Source organism: Chelonia mydas, chromosome 11 (assembly GCF_015237465.2).
Source record: "Chelonia mydas isolate rCheMyd1 chromosome 11, rCheMyd1.pri.v2, whole genome shotgun sequence".
In the NCBI taxonomy this organism is placed as follows: domain Eukaryota; kingdom Metazoa; phylum Chordata; order Testudines; family Cheloniidae; genus Chelonia; species Chelonia mydas.
In genome coordinates, this window is record NC_051251.2 from 41,337,452 (window position 1) to 41,351,711 (window position 14,260).

The following is a 14,260-nucleotide window of genomic DNA, read 5'->3' on the forward strand; positions in this document are numbered from 1 at the left end:
TGGACTAACGTACTCTGGAAACAACCACTTTACGTTTTGCTATACACTCTGGACCAGATCCTGGGCCTCATCTCTGTCCCCTTTGTGCTGCTCTTGGGGACCTGAAAGCTAATCTGAAAGGGCCAGTGGGGATCCCCCAACATTAGGGGAACCCGCAGGTGGCATCAAGCCAGCCTAGCTGACTCTACCACATGCTCCCCCTCACTCTTAGGCATAGACAGCCTGGGAGGAAGGGGCTGTGGCCAGAGCACTGCAATTTGGTGATCCCTGGCTGGTGAAACCTTCCCTGTAGGACTGATTTAAGCCAATCAAACCCAAGATCAAGGGAGCAGAAAGGTGGCTTAAATCATGTTCCCCTGACAATCTAGGTCCTGCATCAAGGTCAATCAGATACTGGGAATTGGCCTTCTATACTTTTAATGAATCCATTGAGTCAGTAGTCTGAAGCCTTAAGTTTTAGTGATGTATTTTATGCTTTATCGAGCTTTGAAACATCACATTTTTGGCGTGCCTCAGAAACAAAGTGTCACGCTGGAGCCTACTGATTGCTCAGAGTTGGTGCTGTCCAGAAAAGGCAATACCAGGCCCCTTTCTGCTCTGCCTACGCTGTTGCCAAACTCCAGGCTCCCTCCCCTATGTTTGGTTACTGGGGGCAGGTAACAATTTTCTTGTTCTGTCAGTGCTTGTGTTGTACTTTATCCATCAAAGGGTGTCACATTTACAGTAACTCAGGTGTTGAAGTAAAGGGAGCACAGTTTCACCTCTTCTGCCAACTGTAAAGGGAGCGCTTCCTTCCTTTCTCCGAGGTGGGGAACAGTGCCCCCACAACAGCTCCTCATCTGGCTGGTGTAGCAAGAGCTTTCCCTCCACTTCATTCTATTCTAACCACTGTAGTGACCAGTTTGTGTGGGTCTCCTGCACTAGTGATGGGGCAAATCTGTATGGACTTTAACGCATTTGTACAGACATGTGTGGGGCATGGCCATATATGGGTCTTGAAGCAATTGAGCAGGTTGGTATGCAGGGGTGGTTGGTTGGTCTTAAGTGAAGTTTCCTACCACGCAGATTGTGTGGGACTGAATCAAATTTGTGCATAAAATTGTAAGTGTTCACAGGCATTACAAGAACAGTTAGATTTTATGAGTTTACATTTTAGAGCCCTGCAGACTCACAGTCCTGCTGGAGAAAATGAGGACTGTCTGTGCCCAGATATTTATTGTGGTAGCTGCCAGGCAGCACTGGAGATTGGAGAGTACTGATCACAGGCAAAGCTGTCAGATTATGCTTTTTTTAGACAACACTTTTAAAAGATCAATTAAAATTATTAGGTGAACCAGACAAATTATTCAGCGAGAGATGACTTACTTTTCAGTCCAGTTAATAAGTCTAGTTCAGGCCAGTTTCTGTGATGAAATTTAAAATTTGGGGAGATACTGGAAATGCTATAATATACAGCTAACAAAATTACTGTCAAGTTATGAAGAAATTAAAATGCAATTAAGAAATCCAGTCAGATGAAGTCTCCAAATTCTGAAGTTCTGGTTTCTAGCATAATTTCTTCATTTATATGAAGTGATTAAAGGACATAAGAACATTATTCACCTTTGGACTCCACTCTAATGATCATTCTCTTCCCTAACACTGCCCATTGGTGCCCCTGCGGCGTGTAAAACCGAACTGAGTTAGGGTTCATTTTAGAAAACAAACAAGATATCTTAAATTAATTGAATGCATTTTAAGAGCTATTCAAAGTATTGAAGTGAGTTAATATTTTTAGTTGTATCCCCATTTTAATTTATCCTTCCACAATATCCAGAGAAATCTGCTCTTGTTCATGGTTGAAGGGGTAAGCCAGTAGCTATAGTCCATATCAGTGGAACTGTCTGACTGACAGAACAGCATGACCTCTTTCTTCAAGACTATTACATACTCCTCCATTGCCCTAAAACCTTGAACAAGAGGACATCTTACATAGGGCACCACTGGGCCAGCCTCTGCAATTTTACAATTTCAAAGCAGGAATTAAATATTCTTTTCAGAATGATTTTAACAAAAATGCTTTAGCTTCAAAGACAATATGATTTTTCTACATATATTTTGCTCTCTCTGGTCAAAATCACTTATGCTATATCCTTTTTATTATCCTTACTATCATCTTTCAGTGAATGTCCATCTACAAATTCATTAACTTTGAGACAAATCATTGGCATCCTAATCTTCTGAGTCCCATGAAAGACTCACTTTTAAGATACAATTGCAGCTGCCCCACGCTGCCGGTTACTGTATCATACACATGTCTTTAAATTCTGTAATCAGCATCCACCAGGTGCCGTATCGCATTCAGCACACCACAGTCAGTCAATACAGACATCCCCAAACACACCAAGGCTGGTTTTGTCAAATGTTTTATTGAGTGTAGACATCTGGAGTACTGTAAAACATGCATTATCTGTAGATTCAAAAAGGAGCAAGCCACATTGTCCTCACTGTCAAACGTGTCAGGCTTGGCATACATGATGGAGATTAATGAAGTATCATGAGAGTAATATGGTTCCTGAAAAGCTTCTACAATTTGGAGTAGGGTCTTAATCATTTGAAATGCAAAGCTGTTCACATTTAGTGAACTTGTGTGTTCACTGGGGGTGCCATATTTTAATTAAGAGCAAACGAGTAATTTCATGGGGCGGGGGGGGGGGGGGGGGGGGGGATTTTCCCCCTAGGTATACATTGTATGCTTTCTGGTTTTAGATATTCTGTCTAAATAAAAATTCATATGCTTTTTGAAGTAGCATAGTTTATTGTGAACAATGAGCAACATCTAATATTCATTTCTTCTTGGATTGCTGAGGTGTATTAAATTTAAAGAAGATAATATCTCCATCCTCAACTATGTAATTTCTGCCTTGTCGTCTGTATTTCCCAGCACTCTGTAAATGGAAAAGACAGGAGAAAAACAGGTTATTACTTTAAAATTAATTTTTTATAAAAAAACCCAGATTTAAAAATATTATATATTTTATTTAAAATAAAACAGTACCATTATCTCAAATTCAGAGTTTGATTCTTGTAATGACTTCTTGATTTGGGCAGAACTGGATTTTACATACATAGATAACCATAATTTCCTCTTCACTAAACTATGGTACATAAATATGATTAGAACAGTATCATGAAGCTTTATTACATGATGTTAATGGTACATTTCTGATGTGTCCGTAAACACCAGCAACTCATTAGAACAAAATGGATAAAACACCATTTTCTTTTAGTTCTTAGGCTTTTTATTCCCATCTCCAAAATGTCCTCAAGTGTAAATACTAATGATAGCAATCTAAGACTTTACTGCTAGAAAGACAATAAAAAATGGTTTGTATCCTAACTACACGGCTCTCATACTAGTCTGTTGACCACTTCTAGGTGATCTACTGAGCTGCTGCTATCAATGAAGAAGCATGCATGGTCAAAACAAAGATCATCACACCATGTAAGAAAGTTAAAATTGGGCATGCAGTACTCTTCAAGCAGAGCTTCCTTCTATGCTTCTGCACAGGACAGGAAGGGCTGAGAAACACAAAATAAAGTCTCAGTCTTTTTGCTACTTATTTGTTTGGAGTAAATTTAACTAATCAAATTTACCGGTGCCACAGAAGTTAGAAGGACAGCAAGCCCACAAAAGGACAGAAGTGACCTTCAAGGTGGGCTGCTGAGTTTTGTACAGGGCTGAAAGAGCAGGCTGGAGGCAATGACAGGATATTTGGAACTCAAATGTAAAATCCTACACTTTGGGAGAAAAAAGAGAGTAGATACAAAATAGATGTGGATGCTACTACACGCTGGTACCTCACTGCACTGAAGTGTGTGATAATTTTCTTCTCTCTTCAATGTTGTCCTAGGTTGGTTGGTTTTTATTAAGACAAGTATTATAAGGGCTACAGGGAAGGTGTGGGATCAACACTGTGAGGCAGGGCGTTAAGGAGGTCTACATGAACATTTACTTTTAAGATGTGATCTATAACATGGAAAAGGTGAGACCCACTCCTGTAGTTCAATACTCTTTGTGTTTTGAAGAGTTCTCCTGCAAGGGAAACAGCTTCCATGCAAGATTTTGCTGTGCCAATATTCTCAATGACCTACCACAGTGGTGGCATGCTAAGATACCACTGTAAAAAAGCTGTTAACTAATTACCTTAGTTACAACAAAACAGGTCAGATTAATGGTACATAATTACTTTAGGTACTTTTCTGCCACAAAACCCTCCCTTGCAAAACACCACATTTCCCATGTTGGTGTGTAGAAATCTAGAAGCTCAATGATCTTGTAGCTGTCATTCCCAATTTAAATGGGAGGACCAGTGACTTTACTCTTCAGTAAATCTCTCAGATGCAAGAGCCTATACAACAAACACTTAATGCTATAGTAATTGACCCTATCCCATACGACATGTCTATTACTACCGAAATAAGAGCTTAAAAACATTGACTTCTTTTTCTGGAAATTTACTTAGAATATACAAGATTCGCTCTCAAGTAATATTAGTAGATCTTCCCTTTGAAGATACTAATAATGCTCTAAGTCAAGAGTAATTAGACTAATTGGCAGCATAAACACTAATAAAACAGTCTGCTGCAAAAAATTATCAGCAAGCATAATCTGCATGCACAGGTATGTAGACTTTTTACAGATAAATACATACACTTTTCCACTGGAGAAAGGAGAGATTCATTAGTCACAAATATTTACAGAATAACCTAGTTTACAAAAAGCAGCACCAGTTCAGGGTTTCTAGGACACCACTACATTCTGTCATAAAGTGGTATAGTCTTCTTTCATTAAATTCATTTTGACATACTAATATACATTTATGTATTTCTGTTGCTAGTTTACAATTAACAGTGACAGTGTTCCTTTAAATTCTCTAGAGTCCATTTAATCCATTTCCATTGCTACCAGAAACACTGGTTGAAAAAATCAATACCCATTTGTGAATCTTGAGTATGTATTAAACAAGACACGTCTAACCAGTTCATTTGCACTTGAAAGCAGCCATCTGTAGAAGCCAGCTTTGCCTAAGCAGATATGATTGCTAATAATGTGATATCCCTGTAGACTACAAAGCCCACACAGAGCTATTCAGTATATAGTTCACAGCACTGGCATTAAATTAGTTATGCTGTACTGGTGTTACACACACACAAAATCAAACTTAAAAATCGATCAACTTGATAACAGACAAAGCAAGCAACTCCAAATACCACTGTTATTTTAACTGAATCCAAAAGCTCCCAAGTTTAATTTTGAAATCTAACAGCAATATAAGTTAATTAATATGGTCTATAGCCTGAGACAGCATTTTTCAAATTATATTTAAAAAGCCTATGTAATATCATACATTTTTCTAAAAGCAAGGATTTCCTTTTACTTGGCTTTTAAAAAGTTTGTATAAGCAAATGTAATTATCTGTGCTCTATAGACATCTTCAAATTTGTTCATAACAAAATCTATTTAATTACGATTTTCAGTTGGAGCACAGAAAAAGTCCTAATTTCTGGATTCATACATTGGGAGAAAACATCTAAATCAAAAAACTTACCAGAAAAATACTTACTGAAGATCACAATATCTACTAAGGTGACATAGCTCTTATGCAGGATACTCATATTTGAATTTCAGCAACTACTGTTGGTATAATTTGAGTCCCAGCTACATAAACAAGTTTTCTGACTAAGGAATATTTGATTTATTTATACTGTGGTTTAGCTGTACTTCCCTTTTCACAAGATAGTTCACATGCCGCAATGAACCAATTATACTGGGATTTCCCCCTCGCCCCCCCACTTCCTGGGGTTCAAACAGACCTATAAAAGCCTTGCTGCTCAGTATCATCTTCCTTAGTGATACTACTGAGAATAAGAGGAATCTGAAACCAATTTTGCATAGTTTTCAAACTATCAAATAGCAAAAATGAGGCAGAGCCTTTTAAATTCTTTAACTCATTATAGTAGGAGCCTTCAAGTACTGTGGTGGGTTAAATCTAACTAACCTTTTTAAAATCTCAATGTTATAAAATACACATCTTCAGTTTAGAAATGCAACACTGACCAAGTCTATGTGAAATAAAGGGAAATTCTACTTCCTTATAATAAAAACAAAAACTGCAAAGACTGAAACAGCATTACAAAGATATACAGCTCTTCTTACTGCATTTATTTGCCATGTATAATTTTACTCTGTGTTTAATAACTGCAAATCAGATTTAATTTATCAGAAGTAATAAGGGCCCAACTATGGGCACCCAATCAGTCTCTGCCCTCTAGTGTTGAGAATGCAGATAAAATGCCTCATTCTTTATGAACGTGTACAGCACAAGAAAAAAAATTACGAAGTGTCACTACAAGAAAAAAGTTTTTCATTTATTAGCTTATAACCTATTCCGTAAATAATAGCCAGGAAACTATCTATTGTACAGTATAGGCTACATACAATTACTCGGGGCACTATAAAATCTTGATGTCTACTGCATCACAGCATTGATTTTATGCATGGCATCTGCAGTTCGTCCTATACTTAAGATGAGGAAGCTTGCACATTTTTTCATAAAATTAACTGCTGAACATGGCAAACGTTAACATTTTAATTGTGCCTACTATGATAGGGTACTACTAACAAAACCATTATTATATTTCAGTCATAAAATATTTCCTTAAATGTTTGCATTAGAAATTTGACACACAGTTGTAATGTAATGCCTTCACTGCTGACTTCAAAACAAACTTACTTCATATTAATAGAAATAGAGTGTGTGTGTGTGTGTGTGTAGGTGTGTGTAGGGGGGTGGGGGAGGAATAGTCAATTTTCTAAAGAGTCAAAATATTTTTAAATGTTACCAAAATATCACAATGGTCTAAAATATTAAGATTAGATGGTTAATATTATAAACCTATGTGAAACTTTATCAGAACTCTTGCTCGTAATGTTGACATTTGGTCTGTTAGCTGTCATATTTCAGTTACTAAAATTGTCACATCTCTGTTAGTTAAACTACTGTATTTTAATTCTTTTCCAAGTATAAAATGACAGTTCATCTGTGGTCTATTATTAGAGGTAACTGTCAGATTCACTTACCACCAGAGATTTCTTCCCAATGAAAGAAAAGTCTTGAAATGCGAAAATGGTGTGTATGGGGGAGGGGCACAGGAAAAGATGGGGAGCTCACCTTGACAGCTGTTTCCGAACCTTCTTCTTTAAAGTCTTCATATTTCATTACTTCAGCCATAATGAATCCCTTTTCAAAATCTGTGTGAATCTTTCCTGCTGCCTGAGGAGCCTTCGTCCCTTTCTGTCAAAGAAAAGACCAGAAGAAAATTAATTGCATTTAAGAAGATTGATTGCAGGAGAGAGGTTTCTCCTTTCTCATATGCTTTCAGGCTCTACTGAAACTTTGTTTCATATCAGTTAAAATGTTAGGCATACAACTTGCAAATTCTCAATGTTAGGACATATAGATAGATGCCCTTAGCACAGATAAACCAACTGATATTAAAGAAGGGCAGCTTTGTTTTTTCCTAATGGGTATCAACAGCAGTATTGATTTTATAAGCTGTGGTTGTGTTTTGTTGTGAGATTCACTTTGATCTACAGTTCTTTCCAGAGAAAGTGAGGAAACTAAAGATTTTAAAGTAACTTCTAAAGCTGAATTATCAAAGACTTCAGTTGAGTCCAAATAAATGTTCACCGTCTTTCAATTAGACTACTTCATCTACTCAAAAAGTATATTAGGAACCATGAATACATTTTTAAAAATCTCAAACCTGAATAATATATTACATCTTATTCCACAATTTTAATAAGTGTAAATATGGAACAAATATTTTTTTAAAAATTGCCATCCAATGACATTCTAATCATAAATACATAATGAAAATATAAAACTACATATATTCATGCAACCTTCATAAAAGAGAATTTAAATTTATGTAGAACAATGCATGCTGCCAGTCTTGAATTACAAGGGCATACATTCTGTGCACACACAACCATGGAAAGAAATTTGAGAAATAATGGTGACCTAAAGGCTGCTTAATAAAGCATGTTAAAGTGCTAAGGAGTCTGACACTGTAAAGCACAGTTTTTACAATAAAAGATGTATTGGGTTAATATGGCTACTCACTGATGCTTACCTGACTAAATATCTTAGCACATTAAATCAAGGATACTTACAATCAGTCTTAAGATAAACCAGCTTTCAAATTTTCTAGGAAAGGGCAAACATCTTTCCTACTGGAAATGCTGGAGTTTTGAAGGTTGTTTTTCAAACAATGGCAAATAATGCAGAGTAGCAATACATCAATGATTTAATGTTATTTTGTGAACCTATATAACGGACCTTGGCTAGGAGTCATCACTTCAAGGGGGATGGAGTGGAGAAAACTTAAAATTAAATTCCCATGAAAAACATATTTAACATCGAAGTTGAAATGCCTAAACATCTTTAGTAATATTAAATCAAAATAAAAATTTAATGGAAAAAATTACAGTGGTTATTGAAAACAGAAATTATTTTCTTTGAAATGAAATCAAAGCAGCACTGAAATTCATTACATAGCACTAAAATAAATGGAAGCAGCAGATTAAAACTCAATGACACATTCACTACCTCCGAAAGTTGATATTTTTATAATCTGTAAAATGAAATTTGTAAGTATATGCATTTCAAAATATTTTTTTAGTACTAATCTCTATATTATATGTATTTACATTCAAAACCAAACCATTACAGCTCAGCTCTTATTGTCCTCAGGGAATAAATTAGTCTATCTCTATGGTTGTAATCAGTCTACATGGATATTTAAACACATATAATATAATTTTTAGACATATGTAACTGGACAGAACATATTAAACTATCAAAATAAACTACTTCTAAATATTCAAATCAGTAAAAGACCTTAATTATTACACTGATTTTAGGTTTTTGAGCCCAACTGTGTATCCATGAGGAATATAATGATGTTATATTGCTTTTATTGCTGAAAATGTAATCCGAGCAAAGCAAAGGAGGAAAGAACCACCCGCAACCCAAACAAACTTCGCGAATACAAAATGAAAAGCAACATCAATTTCACTGCAGACAAACCCGGTCACACAGATTAAGCAAGCACAATACTGGTACGTCTTATCTCTGACCACAGGAGGAGGGTAGACAGATTCTACAGGATGAAGAAATTCAGACTATGTAATAGGCAGAATCAATTGTTACCTGCCTCAATCAATGCAGCTCCACTTTCACTGTTCAGCAGCTCACAAATAATTAAAGTTATCCTGGACAAAAACCTCATCTGTAATGACTAGCTAACCGCCACCATGACAAACTTCAAAGTCAGTGATATCAATCTGAATTCAATAGTGTGGAACTGGATGTAGCTGATGAATAAGTATGAATCTTACCCTGATGGTCCATGCACGCACTTCATCTGGGCCTGCAGTGAAAAAGTATTCTAGTTGGAGTGCTGCATACCCAGCCTTAATGATCTTTGGTAAAGCACTGAAATAAAATCAAACCAATTCATTTAACATATAGGCAAGAAACAGCTAAATGCCTCAAGTAACCAATTTACAAGGAAAAGCAACACACATTTGGAAGACACTGGATCTTTTTTCTTATTACTTTTAAACGTGTTGGTAAGCCGAATAGTTGTTTTTAAAAAAATCCCTGTAGGAGAATTACTTTTTACTACGCCAACAGAGACAGTATTTTGGTTTGTTTGTTCTGCAAAATGCAGAAAGACAGGAGAAATTTAAATCATCCTATCACACAGTACTTTTGGTCTCATGCAAATTATTTCCAGGACCTTAGCTAATGAAAGAACAATTGTCTGACTGAAATTCAATATTCAAACAATTTATTACAGTTATTCAGAAAAATTATGGCAAATTTTTCTCACCATCCTAATTCCCCATAGATGACGAAAGAGTTTTGGTGATCATTCCTTCTCAAAAATATACATAACTAATACCTATGTTATAATTAAAACACTGTAGAGAGATGACAGATGACAGTTAAAAACTTAATTTAAAATAAATCTTTTCACTCTGTCTCATGGTAAAGAAAGGAGAAGATTCCCTCTTTATAATGGTAATTACTCTGTCATTTATTATTCTATCAGCACAAGCAATTAAATTACTGCAAGGAAATAGTTGATAATAAAGTGTAGGGAAAATGAATGCTAATTAACCTTTGTGTCATGTTCTCTTCCAGATACTTCTGTTTCTCCTCAGCACTCATTTCTTGCAACTTGAGTTCCAAGGCCCCACTAAAAGGAATGACCAAGGCACCTGGGTCATGCTTGTCCACCCACTTTATAATTTTTATCAACCTGTAGACAAAAAAGGGCACAACATTATCTTGTAGTGCATGCATGACTGTATCACATTCATTATTATCAAGTAGCACATACATATTCATAAGAATTGCACGGTTTTATGATGCCATCTTTTTGTGTATTGCTTTCCAAGGTCAAGGCATTAACAGGCAGCAATTGCTTCAGGTGTACAACATTAATATTTTACTGTTATCTGGTTTTACTTCAGTATATACTGTATAAGAAACAAGAATAGATTTTAGAAAATAACTAAATCTTTGGCTGTGTAAGTTAAAGCTGCCTGATTCAGTCAAACTTTAAGGTTCCATGGACATATTTTTTTCTTAGACTTCCAAAAGTGATACAGTACTTTCTTCCATATGGTAAGGCAAAAATAGGATCTTCCGTTTTAATTCATCTATCTCCTTTTATGAGCATGTCCTAGAGGCTACAGCAGCTGATATCGGCAGGTGGAAAGAACACAGGGCTCTAGAGGCTCCTATATAGCAAGCAGCACCCCGGTTCTGTTGGCTATTGATTGCGGACTGTATAATAGCTAATGAATACAAGATCACATGTTTCTTCTAGTTCCTCCCACCTTCCATTACTTCTACGGGATAAAGCCTCAGAACAGTAGGAATAGTTTTATTTTTTGAATGAAGAGTCACAAAAATGTGCTACTATTTCTCTTCACTACCAATAACTCTAGCAATACCAGTAATATGTTGCTATTTATAATTCCACCCAATCCAATTTTCAGATAAGCAGAACTGATTACACAGATTTGTAGAACTATCTTATTAAGGGTTTCCCATCCTATCACCAAACAGTTATGTTTTTGTAAAAACTAGTGCATAGGTTCATAAATTACTAGTACATTTAAATCATCATTAAAATAATTTAACAAACTAAAAGATCATTAAAATAATTTAAACTACAAGTGTAAGCATATCTGTGATTACAAATACTATATATTAGCAGATTCAGTGAAGACATTCACAAATTACTTGAAAAGGACTATGTCTTTGTAATGTTATTTACATGGGAATATTTTAGACTAGGCTGTTATTTTTTCCATTAACTCCTGACATGCTCAGAAAGTAAATTTTACAGGTATGGTGTCTAGGAAATATTCTTGAGATCCAAGGTATAGAATTCAATATAGCAGTATGGATGCTATGGATGGCTCATACCTAAAGTACCCACGTAACATATGGTTTTTATGCTTGCCGAGTTCTTACTCTTAGTCCCACTAATCTCTCAGATTTAGACTAAGGTTTTAACAGCTATTATGGTAAAGCGCTTTGAAAGTGTGGCCTGCAATCCTTTAAATAATCAATGCAAATGTCACCTCAGGGAAAAAAAAAAAAAGAACTAAACCACAAGTTCATCAACACACATTTGTCAGAGAAAATAGCAGGGGATCAGAGCTATTATGAGATTAAGTATATGGCCCACTGAGTAGGGTTTTAGATGGGACAAAGAATATAAAAGTTCACTCAACAGTTTTCACATGTTTGTTATATAAGGCTGCTCTTCTATAATTTACTTATGTAAATACCCCACCAGTAGTTTTCAGTGCTCATTATAAAAATCTTTTTTCTTTCAGTTATCGAGTGAAAATAGTGCGGTAGCGAAGACTGATATTGGGACAGTGTTGACTTCCTAAGTATCTAATCCAAAAATAACACCAACTGGTTCACATTTCTGAAACCTCGTGGGACATTTAACCCCAGAATAGCAGCATTTCTCAAACTGACATTTTAGGTAATGCAAATTATTGAACTATTCATATATCAAAAGTTACAATTTACCATTACTGGCCTTTTACTCAAAAGAATACCTAGAAATCCTGCTATTCACAGCTGTACTTCAAAGGGTGTACATTTATTTTGTTTAAAAAGTAAACACTTATTTTTCTGGCTTTTATATTAATTAGATAATGTACTATGTGACCAAGTGAAAGAAAAGCATGAACTATACAAACAAAAGGAAGTGAAATCTGTGTAAAAATAATGTCTAAAATCAGATACAAATTTTGTTTGGTAAATAATGGTCATCATAACTCAAACTAAGAACTGTTGTGGAACAACAAGATAAGAAATAATTACTTTGGATAAAACATCAATTCAGAATAATAATAGTCCTACACTGTCATTTTAACAGCTTTTCTATTGAGTCCTTAGAGGGATTATTTGCATTCCTCAGGTATTCTATTGTACAATTCAGATGAATAAAGACTTACAAATCATTTTTCTACCGCCAGTGAGAGACTTTGATCCAGTGAATACACCATTGTACCTTAACTATAATTGGCAAAAATCCTGACAGTGTAGAGCATCACAAGCTTAATAACAAAGGGGAATATCTCAAAGTGTTGACAGATGATCTTCATAATGCAGAAGCAGAGCTGGTACGTTTTAGCAATAAATGAGCACTGAGGTCTAAAGGTCTCTGAAGTGACTGACATCAGACCTGCCACAGCCTCACTAAAAGAATAAGGTACTGCATCACACTCTGTAGAGGCAGTCAGGTTCTCTGTCTGTGTGTTTCACTTTTGTGACTTTCAATGTCACAGGAAATACAAAAAAAAACCCCAAAAAACCACCACTGAGGAATTTCCCTAACACTGACCAAAACAGACTACCAAAATAAAGAGTACCAGAAGCATAAAGCCTGGTGGAACAAAACTCTGAACTCTTTCAAACCGTATATTGGTGACTGATAACTTAATGAATGCAAGAATCAAAATATTAAACTTGGTTTCCTATGCAAAGTACCAAAGTTGCCAAAAAAGAACAAACTTCCTTTAAAAAACTGTTGTGGTAGTAACAATTAATGCCAACTTCTACATTTCTTTGCGTGCATTATTATTACTGGAACATGCTGGAAATGTCTATAAAAAGATGCGGAGATATTACACTTATTTGGAATTGTGCTAAGGTAAGCAAATCCTAGAGAATTTTTCCAACCAGTTAATGTTATACTTGACAGAAAGGAAGAACAATTTTCTTCATAGTTTGTTTAGTTTACAGAAACACTGTCAACTGAAAAATTGCAATTGTCTGAATTTTTAAAAAACTACTATAACAGCACCTGAAATAACTGTAAGCAAAAGGAACGAGAAGAAAAAACTTATTTCCTCCAACTTTGCTTACTTTGTGCATTTGCCAGCACTTAGACGGGGGGGGGTGGGGGTGTGAGAGGAGGAGGAAGAGACGGAGGGACGAACTAGACTAGACGCGATAAATCAACCCCCGCTGGATCGATCACGGCCCATCGATCCTGCAGATAATGTGGACAAGCCCTTAGTGGAAACTAATTATGCGGTTTCCCCTGAACAGTCAGTCTGTTTCTCTATGGCTGTGTGGATCTCTCAAGTAACTGGGGAGATAAATATATTTTAAAATAGGAAAATATAATGGTAAAACCACCACTGTTAGCAGGAAGATTCAGGGGTAGATGTAGTACCTAAAACTAATTTTAAGTAATTTTTAAAAACGTATTTTCAAGTTGACAATGTCCCTTTAAACACAGTAACTGAAAACTATTTTATACTGAATATAGTATTTAACTATTCCATATATTTTTCACATGTGCCAAATGCTATATTATATACAAAATGAAGCTCTCAAAGGCATCATCTTTGCTGGAATGTGAAAGTGGCATATTTTAAAAACAAGTGAAAATTGTTTATACTGCTAGAAATAATGAGAGGAGTACGGAGGAGCTGAAACTGTGGAAAGACCTAGTGTGTAGAACCTAGTGTAACTAAATACTTTCTGCTCTCCTTTGTACATTATAACCAGAGTAAGAGTGTATGTAATAATATCATGGGACAAAATCTTAATTAAAATATTTTTTCCTCAAAAAAATGGGAAAAAAGGAAATTTTTAGTACT

General features: G+C 35.6%; 1 protein-coding gene across 6 annotated transcripts in view; it reads right to left on the minus strand.

Moving 5' to 3' along the window:
- Positions 1-2,389: 2,389 nt before the first annotated feature.
- Positions 2,390-14,260, minus strand: part of OLA1 (Obg like ATPase 1) — a 209,474-nt gene continuing 197,603 nt past the window's right edge. For all 6 annotated transcript variants that reach the window (XM_037911886.2, XM_043525485.1, XM_037911884.2 and 3 more), the window contains 4 exons: positions 10,234-10,374; positions 9,446-9,542; positions 7,215-7,337; positions 2,390-2,927 (listed from right to left, as the gene is read on the minus strand). In XM_037911886.2, the coding sequence (XP_037767814.1) occupies positions 2,826-2,927; positions 7,215-7,337; positions 9,446-9,542; positions 10,234-10,374 (463 nt within the window). In that variant the 3' untranslated portion in view covers positions 2,390-2,825. The remainder of the gene's footprint in view (positions 2,928-7,214; positions 7,338-9,445; positions 9,543-10,233; positions 10,375-14,260) is intronic.